Raw genomic sequence first — 16,746 nt, forward strand, 5'->3', positions numbered from 1 at the left:
GAACAATGGGTTTGTTGTCTGTAGGATCCCAGAATAAAAGTCTTTGTCGCAGGAAAAAAATCAGGCATCTGCTTTTGGCAATAAGCAAGGTACTCATGTTAGGTAGGATTTCAAACAGATCTTTCTGTGTAGCATTTCCTATTAAACAACTTGTGCAAGCCAGAAAGGGAACATTTTATTCTCCCCAGTCCAACATAAGCAAATAGGCACGGACCTCACCCTGAGACAGGGATAAAAGCACCACAATCCTCATTTGTGCAGCACCAAAGTTTTGCTTCAGTGTGATGAGATTCATTTCCCCACCTTCAGAGCAAAGCTGAGGGACGAGGTTTTCCACATGGAAACACCTAGTCTTGGCTTGGATTGGTGGTGCTCAAGCTTTTGGCCACATGAGTAATGTAGGGCCAATCCAAAAGCTGGATTGATCCCTGCATGCCAGGATTGGGCTCTGGGAGCCTGATGCCACCCCTTCCCACCCCTGTGTGCCAGGATTGGCCCTGGCAGCCTAGTGCCACCCTTTTTCCAGCCCCCAACATCAGAATTGGGCAAGGGGCCCAGTGCTGTCTCCAGGTGCTGGGATTGGGTCTCAGGGCTCAGTGCCTGCCCTGCTCGGCCCTGTGTGCTGGGACTAGGCACACAAGGCTCCCCATGGGTCTGGAAATTTGGAGCAAGGGAGCAGTGCATGCTTTCACCGCCAAATTTCTGGACCTGTGGGAAGCCCCATAAGCCAGATAAAACAGCACCAGGGGCTGGATTTCGTTCAAAGGCTGTGGTTTTTGAGCACCCCAGCTTGGATTGTTTAAATTACTGGGGGAGACAAAGAAAGAGGAACAATGTGTAAGGTCTCCAAGACTGAGAAGAGCAGCATAGTGTGGGTCGCCTACACTACAGCAACAGATATGCTGAACACTTACCCATATAGGTACTGGGAACTGCTATTTTCTTAAAAGCACTGTGCTCAGAAGTTGGCCATGTAACACAAGGATAGTGACCAATACCTAAGCAAAGGGGACTGTGCTATTCACTACTCCAATTCATCACTGCCCTTCAAGTTTTAGATTAAAAATTTCAGCGTATTTATCTCAACTTCAAAATGGATATAATGCAGTGAATAAACAGGGCCTGATTTTTTTAAGGATAGAATAAATATATTTATACTAGCCAACTGTCCATCGAGAATGATGTGGGGGGGGGGAGAGTGCCACACCCACCACCCCATGCTGCTGTCACCTCCCAAGAAGGGGTGGGGAGGAGCTTGCCCCACTGTCCCCTCTCTCCCCCTCTTGCCAGCAACCTGCGCTGCCACTCCTCCCAGAACCCCCCGGCCCTGCTCCTTGGTGGCGGCGGAGCACTGCCATGACGGCAGGGACAGAGTGAGGGGGGGGGGCAAGGCCAGCGGCGCTCCATCTTCACCATCATGGCGGTGCTCCGCACTGATTGGTTGTTTCACTAACCAGAGTGCTCCAAGAGCGTTACAAACAGACAGACAGATGGACTAAGCCCTTTATTATATAAGATATTAGGTTTTATAGATTAGATATATAAAACCTAGAAGACATAGCAGAGGACTGGGGCAAATGTAACCTAAAGACCTGTTTCCATTGCTAACATACATTCTTTTCCCTGGAGACCAAAATTGCATCCATTTTCTACTACAGAAATATTATAAAAGCAAAACGCTATCCCTATACTCCAAGGACAGTTATACAGGCCAGTTCACACACATTCCTATATCAGATTCCCCATCTAGTTTGTTCTGTGTTTCATGGATGAAACTTCGTCGATGTTGAAAAACACCACCACAAGCACTGCTGTACCCATAATACCAAGATTAAAACAAGGAGTGGAGCTGTTTGGTATTGCACAAACTTGCTTGCATAGTACCACACCAAGTAGTTCTGAATGAATATAACATTTGCTTATTAGAGGGCAGCTTCTCACGAGAACCCCTGGTGTCATATGGAAACATGCCAGATATAAATACCCCATAAGGCTCTGGAATGCATCTATTCAGAAAGAAAAACAACATCCACAGAAGGTAACAAAGTCATCCCTGAAAGCTGCATTCAAAGCCAGAAAGCTAAGGGACAGAAAGTATTGATGGAGCTCTAGAATTACCCCAGAAGTTTCTCTCTGTCTCTAGTCACTGAGAGTGTTTTCATTTTAGTTTCCCAATTTTCTAAAATATCTTCTTACACTTAGATGGTAAGATTTTTGGGGAAGAACCCTTTTTTTGTTCTATAATTGTACGATTGTACAATGATTGTATGATTGAATATAGGCAATAACCAACAAAGAGAACAATAGACAGAACTGTGCAGAGCTCCTCTGGCAGTAGTTCAGTTATGCTCTCCCTGGCTTCTTGCAGTAGATTGGCCCAGAGACTAACAATGAATGATGTCTATGTAACGTAATGTAGTAATATTACAGATACAAATCTCAGGACAAATTTTGAGTCCAATGTCGAAGTAAACTTTGCAACCTGAAAATAAAACATCTCACACCAGATAAAAGTAAAATAGAGTCAATTAATCTACCCTGCCAAGCCAGATGTTATCAGCCCAGTGACAAATACCTAGGTCAGCTGGTATTTCACACTTGAGTGCTCAGACCTGAAACCAAAAACCTGGAGACATTGCTCCAATCCCAGGCATAACAGTGACATATTTCTCCTTCTCATTTGTATTTTAAATAGGCTTCAGACTGCAATATTCCCTAATTCCCTATTCAAAGCCTGGGCTAAAGGAAGAAATACTACAGAGAGACTTTTCTATTCATCTCAATATGGATAGAAATTGATGCCTCTCTTCCAAATGCCATGCTGTAAATGAGAACAGAATTGAATTCCCACCTTAATCTACCTGTCTCTCGATGAGATGGTACAACATGGGATGACAGATTTAGTACAAATCTGGGTCTGAAGATTTAGATGTTGATCTTGGAGGCACTTACATGCATGCCTGGCTCACATGGGATAATTTCTTCACCTGATACAAGTCATTATAGCTTTACTGATGTCAACAAACCTGCACTGATTGATATCCATGGACAATTTGGCACACTGACTTCAAAAGTCAAAGAGAGCATGACACAAGGGCCCAGAACACTGGAAGAGAAAGTGTTTATTTTCCAGTTATAGTACATTACAGCTCCAGAGCTAGACAGACCCAGATGGGACATTTTGTCTATTTAAATGAAGTTAGTGTGGCTGACAAGCTCAGTCTGATGCTGATTCACATCTACGTCCTCTCCAACTTACTCCTGTCACTCAGCATGGATGGGAGATCCGTGCAATGCATCCATCCCGCAGGAAATGGGAATGTCCCTAAGTATAAACACTTGCTCTTGCCCCTGCATATTATATGATAGCATCTGATAAGGTAGGTTGTCACCTATCGAAGCTCATGCCTCTCTGAACCAGTGAGTCTTTAAGGTGCCACTCTGAATTGCCCTCTGACTGACTTTGATATCAGCGTCCCTTGGCTGCTTGGCAGATTATAAATCATTTTTGTAGATTACAGACTTTGCCAATAAACAGGTCAGATTTTAGATATAAGTATTCATTATATAAGGTTTAAATTCAGCCAGCAGAAAGTAACATGCAGCTGAATATAAAAGCTAGCTATATGCTCTCCAGTCACACAAACAAGTCTGCTCAATGTTGACAGGTACACCTTAAAAAAATCTCATTTGCATTAAAGGGGATTTGGAATTTACAGGCAAGAATGGACAGACATTTCAAGTTCAGACTCCCGCACAGAGTTGTAGGACTCTGTTAAACATTTGCCATACCTTACACCATTCAACAGGGCATGGTTGTAGTTCCAGCTGAGGTAGTTTAGTGCCAGAGTCATAGTTTCATAGTTGTTAGGGACTGGAAGGGACCTTACATGCTGGAACTTGGGACAGAGAAAGCTGGATGGTATCTTACCTGCAAAAGACATCCTGCCACCAGGGCCATGTCAGGAACAACTGCCATTCCTCCATATCAGAGGCAGGGAATGTGCTCTCTCGGCACTATTTAGGGCTGCTACTCAGGTATGGAGCTAGGATCCTGCTTTGTTCACGTTTTGAGGTCAAAGGCAGCTGTTCCCAACCTACGAGTCTCCACTCCTTTTGGGGTCATGGTAGTTTACAAGTGGGTTGTGGGCTACACAAAAGTCCATCACCACAGTTAGGTTTTATTCAGAAGCAGGTCATGGTTATTGAGCCAGAAACTGAGTCATGAGCCTGGAATTGAGGGGACAGCTCAAAGAAAATAAAGGATGTTGTTGAATCGGATTTTACTAGACCTTTAATGCTGGAGGCTGCAAATAGGAAAGGAACAGTGGAAAAAAACCCTGGTCATACACTGTTCATTCTCCCTTTCAACATCCTCTCTGCCACTGTGTGACACAGGATACTGGGCAAGATGGACCTGTGGTCTGATCCAGTAAATGGCAGTTCTTATGTAAGAATTACTGGCATAGGATTACTCATGTACTGTCATTCTACCCTGCAGCTGTACTTGGGCAGTGTAAGCACCAGGATTCAAGCTGTCCACTCATCCTTGTGGGTTCACAGAGATGGAAAAATGGGTCCCCAGCACCTTTCCTCCTCCTGTGCAGCTTGTAAGAAGGCTGCCTCTGTATTTTTAAGCACACAAAGACCATTCCCAGTGGAAGGCAATATGAAATAAAAGGTTGTTGCTATCTGCCATATCTCTCCTGTGTTTAACTAGTCAGTAATGAAGCTATTTTTGATTAAATATATTTACTTTTCTCTTCAGTCTGTCATGCTTCTGACTGCTGCAAGACACTATGTTTAGACACACACATTAATACCCACCAGCTGCTACTACAAGATTCCTTCAGCTGCAGATTAATAAATTCCAGGACTGCTCCAGTTACTTCTTTTTAAGTTTGTTTGTCCAACATATTCACATCTACTGCACATATTTTAAATAAATATTTTAAAATACTGTCTAAACTGAACCCTAAAGGAGATGCTATTGGTACCCTGCTCCACAGAAGCCTGAGAAATCACTTTATCCGTATTTGGTAGTCCAGCAGGCGAGCTACAGTCCCTCAAGCCACAATGCCCTTCTTGAGAAGTACAGCCCAGGAAAATTTGTGGAATACAGTCTGTCAGTCCCCCCAGCCATAACATGAACATTTGCTTAGCTTGTGCTATCATTTCACCTTTGCCAATATTGGTTTGTGTTAAGAGCTCCTCGCTTTCTCTGCAGTTTCCTCCACTGTCCTAAGTACCCTTAGCCTGACTTAGCAGCTGCTTCTACAGAGAGGTTTCACAAATCTCATCTCCTCAGCTAGGTGATGCCCCTGCCCTGACTTTTTTGTCCCCCTCTCCTTTCACCAGTCCTACCACTATATGACTTCCCTCACTTCTCCACTGGTTCCCCCACCTCCAGCAGCCCACTCTTTTCTTCACTCATGTATATCAACTCTCTTTGCCACTTCCAGTCTCTGATGCTGACCTGTAGCAAACCCGGGAAATTGGAAGACTGAGGTATTAACAAGCACCTGCCATGGTACAATACGCCCATCATGCATAGACTGAGGTATGCTCAGGAAGCACGTACTCTGAAATCGGTGTCCCAGTTGTAGCATCAATTTCTTGCAGAACAATTTCTTTAGATCAATAACTAAGCTTTTAACTCTGATTTGCTCAGAGCCTCCAAGTGCACGTGAGGACTTAAGGATTCTCTTGATTTAGGAATTAAATAACCCTGTCAACTGCTGAGCACTTAAAGAAGTTGAATTCTGTGCTTATCCTGACTGAATCGACTCATGCCATCCAAATAAGCACTCAAAATGACCAATATTTGTTTGCTAGGGACTCAGACTTAACAAGCCTAGTAAAAATTATCTAGAAGGAAAAAAATGAAGCCTCAGTAAAGAGCAGTCCCATAGGACAAGTCATAAAGTCACTAAGAAAATTTAGAGATGGCTGCAATGTTTTGTCCTAAACTTATTTTTGATCAAAATAAAAGTTATTATAAATAATAATTTAAAAACTCTGCAAAACCATTTAATTTTTGTTTTGAAATGTTCTGTTATTTTGGCGAAGACACTCCAAAACTAAAAATCCTTAGTATTTTCTTTTTCTGTTGCTTTTTTCCCCATTTTCCCCACCAAAGAAGGGGAAAGGGAGTAAAAATAAAAGGGGAAGAAAAAAAACCTTTAAAAACAAAACAGGTTTTAAAAGCCTAACACTTAAAATTTTTTGTGAGGGAGGAAAAAATTACTTTAAACTTTAACAAGTTTTGTTTGCAACATGTAAAAATACTTAAAATGTTCAAAATGTATTACACAATATATTTGTCTTCAATGAGCAAGAATCTCAACACAGAAAAACTGAATGGTCTTAAAGACAAATGTCATGTTAAGAGTTAGATACTTGTAATGGAGAGAGCTTAGACTACTGATTTTCAATGAGGGTGCTGTGGCACCCTGCCATGCTGAGAGATCTTTTTAAGGGTGCTACTCCATGTTAGTATTGTTAAGTGTGCAGACAGATACCCATGATTCACAAGATAAATTCAAGAGATTTCAAGCAAGAATCCATAGTGTCAAAAACATTTTGATCCTCTGTGATTTTTGAGGTGTATTTAGGTACCATCCCACCTCCACTCTGGATCTCAACCAACCTTAGGCAGAAGCCTAAGTTTAAGGCATCTAGAAATCTTTGCAGTCCGTGTGGGCACTACATGAATTTAGACACCTAAGGGATTTGGAGGCCACCAAAGCAGAAGTTTCCTAAATAGCTTTTTGTGCCTTAGGCTATAAATAGATTTGGCCCAGAAGAAAGGCTTTTGTCTTAGGATTCTGCAGACATACAGGCCCACTGCCCCACTTCAAGTCCCTCTGAAATATATGGAATAAAATATGAAAACACTTTTTCCTGGGATGTGGCTGTGGACCTCTGAAGGTTATTGGCCTTTTTCCTAGTACCATCTGGCCAAGCTGGGGTGGAGGAGCAGCAGTGCAAGGGTGATGGGTAAATGACTGTAACGTGCTTATTTTGAACTGGGTCAAACCTTGAGACAGTCAGGTCCACATCAAGTGACAGTTTATTTACAGTGTTAGGCACCTATATTTTGCCCAAGTCACATTTAGGAGCTTAATTTACCTGTCTGGATACGTTCCAGATTGATTCAGGAGTCCATTTGAGAACAAGTCTGAAAAGCAGCATAATCCAAATAGGCAGGGCACTGAGCTGGAATTCATGAAATCTGGATTATGGACAACAGACCATCTCACTTCTCTCCTCTCTATCCCAGTCCCTCTCCCTTCCTAGGCTTCATCTGTCTTGCCTATTTAGATAGCAAGCTGTTCAGAACTGGGATGAAGACCGTTTCTTTTTTATGTGCATGTCCAGTGCCTAGAACAATGGGGCTCTGGTGCTCCAAAAACTATCATTATCCAAATAATGATCAAAATTAAATTGTTTTATGTCAAGGTGATAAGAAGATGAAAAATATATGAGATTTGAAATGTATACACATATGTATAGCCAGCTATTGAGTTTCCTCCAATTCTTGCTAGTCTGTATATGTATCAAAACCATTTCATCTGCAATGGTTTGTTCATCACTATACTATGAAATTCTGAGAAAGTAAAGAAGTAAAACTAAAGAAATAACTCTTGGTATTTACTGTAAAATAAAGAAGTATGTTGTACAGACTCAATGTTCTTAGTCTTTCTATTGATTGATTTCTACCTGAATTAAAGATGTTTATTTTATTATTAACCAAAGGACACAGCAAGATGTTCCAGGAGTGAAACAGATGGCATCTGTTTCTATTATTTTATAAATTTTAATTGATTTACTGGCATCGATAATAAAACAGAAGGCTTACCAGAAAACTCAAATGTAATATAAAACATATTCCAATGACTCCCATTAATTACTAAAAGAATCATAAAATATCATTTAAAAATATTATTTAATATAATTTAATATTATTTAACAAGCACTATTGACAGTTTGTATTTTGGGAAAATAGTGCATTTCCATTTTTTGCTCTTGAATCTCTGTCAGCTAATAATGTAACTGAAGTTCTAGGCAATGTCACGATATGTTTCTTCATAAATCACCCTATCAAAAATTTCTGGAATGCTAATACAGCTGAATTATGAAGGACTCCAAACTGATATTGTAGATGGTTTGAGATTCACTGTCTAAACAAATAAAACTTGCTGGAGAAATGCATTGATTTCTCTTTAATGCAGTTTTAAAAATTTGCCAAGTGTATTGTCAGTAATGTTAAACACATAAACACATCATATTTAGACAAGTTAAAGGATGTTACTTGATAACGATACTTTGACAGAGGAAAAATAATGTTTCTAATCCTCCAGCATAAAAATCACACTGTTCCTCTATATCTGTGAATAGAATTTGTAGGCCTATAGCAACTCCAACTGAATTAATGGTAGACTTCATGAAAATTTGAGCACACGGGATGAAAACAGAGGTGTTTCTCTTGCCGTCATAGGTCCCTCCAGCATTATTCACTTCTTCACCACTCTCTCCTGTCTCACATCTAGGAAGGGAAATGGACATACCCTAAAATGGCCTAGGACTTTTCCCTCTAATCAAATTCAATGGTTCATTGTACGCAATTGTCCTTCTGTGTGTGAGGCTGCTCCTGGAAGGTTCCTTCCTCTCTCCAAACTTCTTCAATGTAAGCAAACAGCTAGAAGGAGTTGGTGGGAGCCCAGAGCTGCTGGGTCAACAAAACAGAGTAAACATGCAGCGGGGTACCTCAAACAGGAGCTTCTCCTACCTTACCCTTTTCATGGTGGGATCAGCTTTTGGACAGGGCACCTAGCTGAAGCTAAGCTGGGACAAAACTAAGGCAATGCCAGAGGGAAGAGATCCAATGACTCTTTTGTGACCACAATTACTAAAAGCATCTGCCTTCAGATTGCTAAATTAGTTATCAGTCATAAGGATTACTCTCACATTCAGACCCCCAGTTAACCATAGTGGCAAAAGAAATAATTTTGTGCACAGCTGTCTACGAGATTGCACTGGCCACCAGTGTGGCAATGGCTATCCACGCAGTTTTAACCCCGCAAGCAATTGCTACTGCCTACAGTCAGGGATGATAAATGCTATGAGAAAGTTCTAGTGAGTAGAAAAAGCAGTAGCCCACATGCTCAGTTACATAGATCACAGGAAGACTAAAACCCCAATATGCTGCCTTATGTCTTGGTTCCAGATTGAGCAAGAATCTGGTACGAGGCTGCCATCTTGATTTTCAAAGGTAGGCACGCAATAGGTCCTAGCTATTTGCAAGACCATCTCTCCCTGTGTGACTGTTTTTCAAAAATCAATATACTAGAAAAGCAACAGAAAGCAAGAGTCAGAATCCTCAAAGGAACAGATCAAATATTGCACCAGAATGAGGACTCACCCCTGATCAAAACAAGATAAACTTACCAGATGGAATAAGAACTGACATCGAACTCAGAATTAAGTGTAAACCCACCTCTGACCAAGTTTCCCAACATTAATTCCAGACTCACACATGAGCTATATTATTCTATCTATAAAAACAAATAATCAACTGACAAATTGTTATTACTTAGTTCTTGGAAGTTGCTTAGCTAGTATTCAATGAGGGGTGCTAAGTCTGATCAGAGATACCCGAGCTGCATCCACTGCATGGCACTGAAGTGATGAGCCTCCAAAGTTCAACGTATTGACATGAATTACACAGAATCACGAAATATAATTGCTAGCATACTGTAGTGCTCTGCTGTCTCCCATGAGGCAGCTCAGAAGTGCTGTTCTGAACAACAGCATAAAATACTATTAAGTTACACTTTCGCTCAATGCTGTGACATAATGACCCAAGGATCTCATGTAGTGCAGTTTATAAATGCTGTGCTGGATCACACTGCAGCATGATCCAGCCAAATCACCCAGACCTGCACATATGGGATTCAGAGATTCTAGTGATAGGATTAGTACAAAATCCTAAAATAGGCTGAACATAAGATCTCACAGGTAGCTTAGGAAGTCTGAGAAAGGACCAGAGAGAACAGCAACGAGATACTTACTCTACTGTCTCATCCCAGTCACACCACAGTTTCTGCCCTATTGCTTCCATATCCAACTTAAATTGCCCAAGGCAATACTGCTGGATCAGCTGGCTGTAGGTTGCTTCATGGCATGCGGTGACTACAATAAAGTGATGGGCTGAAACAGAGAAAAGGAACAAGGTAAGGTAGGGTTAGGTTATTTTTGGATTTTTGTTTTACACATAACTTTGTTACCAAAATCCTTTCTTCTCCTTCTTCCCTCCATTACAGCATTTGCTTTTCTACATGGGATATAACACCACAGCCTAATGATTACCCTATGTAAGGGTTAGGCTTATTCAAAAAAACTTTTCTGTGTCCATTTTTCTGTGGAGTGCTGCTAACCCTACAGTTCTCAGAGAGATCCTCCTGTATCACAGCCATTGCAGAAGAGGACTGTCCTCTACCACCATGCGATACTCTTTAGAAAATAATGCCAAAATTTGCTCTGAACAAATGAGAGTTTTAGTTCTACCTCCTGTCCAAGAAAACTAGTTAGAGGAGGAGCCAAGTTTTGGAAGACAAGAGCTCCACTTGTACATGCATGCTAAGTAGTTGTAGTCTATCATTAGGTTGGAAAGAGAAGCTTTGCAGAACCATATTTCCCATGTTAGGAGATGAGATATAGAAACAGTTCTTTAGGTCTACAAAAGCATGCAGCAGAACATAAGTAACTACCAAACAAGAGTAGATGAGTACTTCACCTAGCCCACTAATCTTTTCCTGGCACTAAAGCAGTGGTGCTCAACCTTCTGGCTATACAGTCTGTAGGCTGGATCCAGCCTGGGGGTCGGCCCAGGGATGGGACACAGATGCAAACCAGTGCATTGACATGACTCTGCATACTACATCCGGCCATGGAGCAACCCCATTCACTGATCTGGCCCTGCACATCGGATCTAGCCACAGAGCAATCCTGAAGAATGGCACCATCTAGCACATGGGACTATGTTATCCAAACTGCTGGGCTCTCTGCCAGTCTGGAAATTTAGTAATTTGGGAGTGGCAGCAACTTTAATTGCTGCGGGTCTGGAAGCCATGGCAATTAATACTGCTACTGCTACTCCACCACCACGTTTCCAGACCCAGGGGAAGTTCTGCGGAATAGATGACACAGTCCTGTGGACCACGGGCTGAGCAGCACTGCACTAAACTATTCACAGAAAGGCCTGATTATCTCCTGTAAGGTAGCCAGTGTTGCAATAGTATACTATTGTAGTAAAAGTCCAGCTGGGGAGGAATGTATGCAACAACACATCAGTACCGATACCCCTTGGAAAGTTTATCCTGCTCATTTTATAACAGCAACAGAAGACATTATAACTCATATTGGTATGTCTCATTCCAGTGAAAACCTGGCCATGTTTGTAGTTTGCCTCCAGAATAGCATGCAGCGGGGAGGACTCAGGCAATGCATACAGTAGTTCTTTAAATCAATGTGAATGTGACAATTATGGTGAAGGAACCTTGTTCTGTCTTTTGAAGGACACCCTGGATTCATGCCTTGTGGAAAGGGTTGCTGGCTATGAAAGCTTGGACAGAGTCTCTTGCACAAAAATGCAAGACAGTGAATAGGGCAAGACTGGGTTGTGGTAACAAGTCTGTCACAAAAAATATCAAACTCCACTAATGGCTTGCAACCCATTAGATGCAAGAGAGGAGCCTGCAGTACCCAACACCATACTCATACTATAAAATAATGTGATGGCTAAAATTGTTGGCAGAGACCTGACACACTCATCATGTGCATCCCCAAGCTAAGAAAGCCAGCAAAAAAGGCTAACCCAGTGTAACTAAAGAAGGTAAGGAAACTACATATACATTTCAATTGAACTAGCAACTAAAGAAGAAGGAGGACTAAATATACGTTTCAAGCAAAACCTGTAAAAGGTGCACTGAATACAGGAAAAATGTCCTGTACGCAATAACCTCACATTTTTCAAAACAGGCATCCAATATCAAAAGTGTTAAAAATGTCTCTATCATTCAATATATGTCTGGAGTTTTGTAAACAGACCATCACTGGTACAAACTATTGCATATTTGCCCCATTGATAAACAAATACCCAAAGACAGGTCCAGTAACCAATGCCTCCAAGCAATCTGTTTGACCACTCAAGTCTCATCACATTTAATTGACCAAAAACTTCAGGGCTACAAGAAACACAAGTCTTCACACCTAAACAAATCCAGAAACAGGAGCCAGGCAATTTAACATTTGTAATATAATGGTCACCCTTTTGCTCCCTGTTTTGTTTGAACTTTAACTGTCCAGCCATCAAGGAAAAATGCTTTAAAGCGATACAATTAAATAGTATAAGAAGCAAGACAGAACTGCCAGCAAGGTGTGCAGTCCAAGAAAGATGAAGAAGCCATACTGCACAGAGCCCATGAGCAGAGGCTGCTTCCCTGCCTGCATTGGTGGGAAAACACTACTGCAGCGAAATATGTACTGAGACTTTCTGCAATAGCTGATTTTATACTGAAAAAGAGTGTTTTTCTGTCACTTAGTTTTGTAGCTTGGTGGTAATTATTAAAGCAAGCCTTTCTGTTATTAATCAACTGAGTGTTGTGTCAATTCTTAGTGCTAGGTTTAAAAATCTGTTTTTAAGTGCAACAGGGTTGTTTACACTGCAGTGACTGCAGTTAGTGAGGGATTTAGACTAGCTAGCTCAGGTCCTGCTTGCAATGTAGCCACAGGCTCATGGAGCTCAGCACAGACTAGCTACCTCTGGATATACAGTTGCTTGGTAGGTTGTGCAGGACTCTCAGTGCCACCCATGGCTAAGCTACCAACAGTATTCAAGCAAACAGGGCACGTGGTAGAGGTGATATCTTTTATTAGACCAACAAGATTTTTGCAAAAAAATTTCTTTACTTGCAAGATTTCAGGCACAAACACCCTTCATCAGGCATCAGAGAAAAGATTGTAAAAGTTCTGGGTAGAAAAGAATATTTCATAGGATTAGAATTTTTTTTTTGCAAAAACCTTGTTGGTCTAATAAAAGATAATCATCTCTACCACGAGCCCCGATTGCTTTTTCCTCTAGACCAGAGGTTTTCAAACTTTATTTTTTCGTGGGCCACTTGAAAATTGCTGAAGGTCTAGTAGACCACTTAATAAACTTTGGTTGTTCTACAAATCAACTCATGTTTTAATATTAGTCTTACCTTTCTAATGCGATGGACTTGTTTTCTTGAGCAAAGTTCTGGGAAGTCAGGTGTAATGTTTGTCAGCTTTAGCCTTAGGTCACCTTTCTGCGGACCACCTGAATGGAGCTTGTGGACCAGTTGTGGTCTGCAGACCACAGTTTGAGAACCTCTACTCTAGACAAATACAGCTACAACCTGGATACCTGACACATGGAAAGTATCACATTTTAGCCGATTTTTAAAATTAACTCTTCATAATTTCCCAAGAAGCAACTTTGACCACCTGAAACCTGAGATGCTGCTCCTGCCTTTGTTCAAGGTAATTTGTATCATCACAGAGCCTCACAAGAGAGCTGAGAGACACCTTACCAAGTAAGAACTGCCTGCCCAGAGGAGTATTCCATCTATCGACTCCTCTGTGCAATCCTATGAAATACAAACATTCATTTCTCATGACCCCAGAGAACTTTTACAATCTTTTCTCCAATGGCGGATGAAAGGTGTTTGTGCCTGAAAGCTTGCAATTAAAGATTTTTTTTTTGCAAACTCTTGTTTGTCTAATAAAAGCTATCACCTCTACCACGAGTCCCAATTGCTTTTTCCTCTAGACCAATACAGCTACAACCTGGACACGTAAGCTAGCTATTATAAAGCTAGCTCAGGTATGTCCATGTGAGCTGCAGTGCTGCTTGCATGTAGCATAAACATACCTATAGAAGTTAGTTTTAAAAATAGACTGACTTGGTTAACACCCATATAAAAGAGATGCATTGAATCAGTGGTACGCTGACACACGCAGGCTTTGTCTACCGTACAGTACAGACAGCAGTCACATTTTTCCTGGCTTTATGATCAAATAATACTGCACACCCCCCACCACAAGCTGGGGTCTGCCCAGCTAGGGAGGTCCACACAGTGGGGGTTTTCAACTGTGCCTACCAGCTGGGCTGGCTAACCAGCTGGCCAGCTAGGCTGCATATTCCCCCTTCCCCCCCACCACTCAGAGACAGTGACCCTGGGTGGGGACAGCAGTGGGGGAAAGGCCTCCATCACACAGCCCCCCCTAGCTGGGCAGGCCCCATTTTTTGGGGGGTAGTCTGGGCCTGTGGTGTGGGGCTCCATTCACCTCCTACCACTACTAGGAGGCAGTGAGCCATGGGGTGGGCATCTGCTGGACAGCCAATCACAGATAGCTCCCACTCAGCTAGGCTCGGCTGCCCTCAGCAATGTCTGGAAAGCTGGGTGGCGTGTGAGAGCGCCTCCCACCTTCTGGCCTCAGCCACTGCAGGCAAATGCCTGCCTCCCCCAACTGAAGGGTGAACACGAGTCCCGCTCGCATTCAATCTACAGAGCTTAGAGAAAGTCGTGTAGATTGGATCTATTCTGCCTCGGGCTTTTTGAATGTCTGTACTTATCCCAAGTGTTTGTCAGTAGACAAGTCCCGAGCCCTCCCCAAAGAAAATTAAGCAGTAGCAATGGCAGGAGCAAAGCTGTTTTCAGGAAAGAGTGATGCCGATAAAGATATAAAGCTCTTTTTCATTGTCGCATGTTAGGATGTAACAACGGTTGTGGCAGATACTTAGTAGAAATCATATTCCACAAGGGAAATGGTGCAAAGTCCACAGAAATACAAGAAAAGGCTCCCGCTGACTTCAGCACCCATGCTCTGATTGCCCTTCCATATGTATGCGTTTGTAAAAGGCTGCATACTCACAACAATGATTTTTAATGGCTGTGGGAGCCTACCGTTATTTACTGTGGGCCAGAATAACGGCACTCTCATGAGACCCTGAACTGATAGAGGCCTCCGAGCACCACTGAAATATAAATACTAAGTACTAGCAGCAGTAGAATAATATTGTGTACCTGAACTTTTTGGAAGAGTTAGTCAGGGTTACATGTGAAATTTCCTGCAGTGTTACAGCACATATGGCACAAGCACATGGATTTAGCTCCACAATATGCTAGAATACATCTCCTGCAGAATAATGGATATCAGTGAGGTTTAATGGAGGCTGGAGCCACACAGGAAGAAAAGCACAGGGGCACTGGAATACAGCTTGCATGGGGACTGAGGAGAAACATCAGATGGAAAAGGGTGATGTAATGAAGATCAAGTGGACACAGGTTGGTAACACTCAGAAGTACTGTAACTTGATGAATAAAGAGGTGGGGAAATCAGGCATTACGGATGGAGAATGAACAGAGTAAAGGAATGGGGGGTGGGAAATGAAGGGTACAGGGTGAACCTGACTTTGCCACATGGTGCTGACATTTTTTAAACTCGACAGGCATGCTTGGAGATGAGAGAGTCTCCTGGGATCTTCCTACCCCAGGCTGAATAGAGGAAGAACACATCATAGACCACCACTTTGGTTATTCTCTAAAAAGGTGGAGCTGCATGTCTCCGAGCCCGGCAATCAGGGTGGGACTGCACAATAACCCATGACATCCCACAAATCAAGATTTAGTGCTGCTATGTAGACAAACCCCAACAGGTATGGGTGATAAAAACATTTTAAAATCAAAATATCTCCTTTTTGGAGTAATTAAGTGCCAGTTGAAGTTACCTGAGGGGGAAAAATGGAGCTGCTACTGCTGGTCTGGGAGCATTCAATAAACAGCTGTAGTTATTCCTTTATTCTGAAAACACTATGAAACAATAATATATTTGCCATGTGCAACCACAAGGTGATAGCTCTTGAGATAAACTCATCTTCCCACAAAACATTTCTGAGGCCATTGCATTTCAGCTTTCTCTGGTAGCTGCATGAAAAATGCAAATAGGTTGCATGGACAGAGATGAATTTAGCCTGTCCATTAACAAAAGCATCAGTCACGGCTGTCAATGTAATATGGTAAAAACATACCATGTACTCAGCACTTCTTGCACAGGCAGAGGGCAACACAAAATCTTCAGGTTAAGGGGAAGGGAGGCAAGCTGGGAAGAAAGAGAATTTGTTTCATGGGGAGCTGTAAAGGAAAGGCATGTAAGAAGAGTGACAAGGGCAGCAGGAGAAGAGGAATAAGACAAGGAGACTGGAAAAGTAGCTGGATGAGCAAGAAAAGGGGAACAAAAGAAGGAAGAAATAAAGAAATAAAAAGAAGAAACAAGTGATAGCACCATGTATAATTCAAAAAGGAAGTGAGGAAGATGACTCAACTTCATACTTTAGGAAATACTGTGCAAGAACAATACAACAAGGAAGGCTAGACAGGAAGCAGAAGTAAGCTAAAACACAGGCAATGAGGTCAATGTAAACAAAAGACTGGTGTGAATAATTGTAAAAAAATAAATGTTTATCAGTGTAAAAAGGTAGAGGTTTAGTACACCGCAAAATGCCCCAGAAAACCATCAGGGAAAGGCAAGTTTTTTCAGGGTGGTTTAATGCTAGTTACTGCAGCTGGGGAGCACTAGATTTTTGGTTCTCCTAGAGCAGTGTGTTTGTAAAGCAACCTCTGCCTTGGGGAAAAGGTGGAGAAAGGAAGAAGGAGAAGG

At 42.0% G+C, this 16,746-nt stretch overlaps 1 protein-coding gene across 2 annotated transcripts in view; it reads right to left on the reverse strand.

The window, feature by feature from the left end:
* Positions 1 to 16,746, reverse strand: part of RAMP1 (receptor activity modifying protein 1) — a 143,228-nt gene that overhangs the window by 56,761 nt on the left and 69,721 nt on the right. For both annotated transcript variants that reach the window (XM_019523319.1, XM_019523318.1), the window contains exon 2: positions 10,074 to 10,212. In XM_019523319.1, the coding sequence (XP_019378864.1) occupies positions 10,074 to 10,212 (139 nt within the window). The remainder of the gene's footprint in view (positions 1 to 10,073; positions 10,213 to 16,746) is intronic.

This window comes from Gavialis gangeticus, unplaced genomic scaffold, assembly GCF_001723915.1.
Source record: "Gavialis gangeticus isolate Ggan-Ray unplaced genomic scaffold, GavGan_comp1, whole genome shotgun sequence".
Classification (NCBI taxonomy): Eukaryota; Metazoa; Chordata; order Crocodylia; family Gavialidae; genus Gavialis; species Gavialis gangeticus.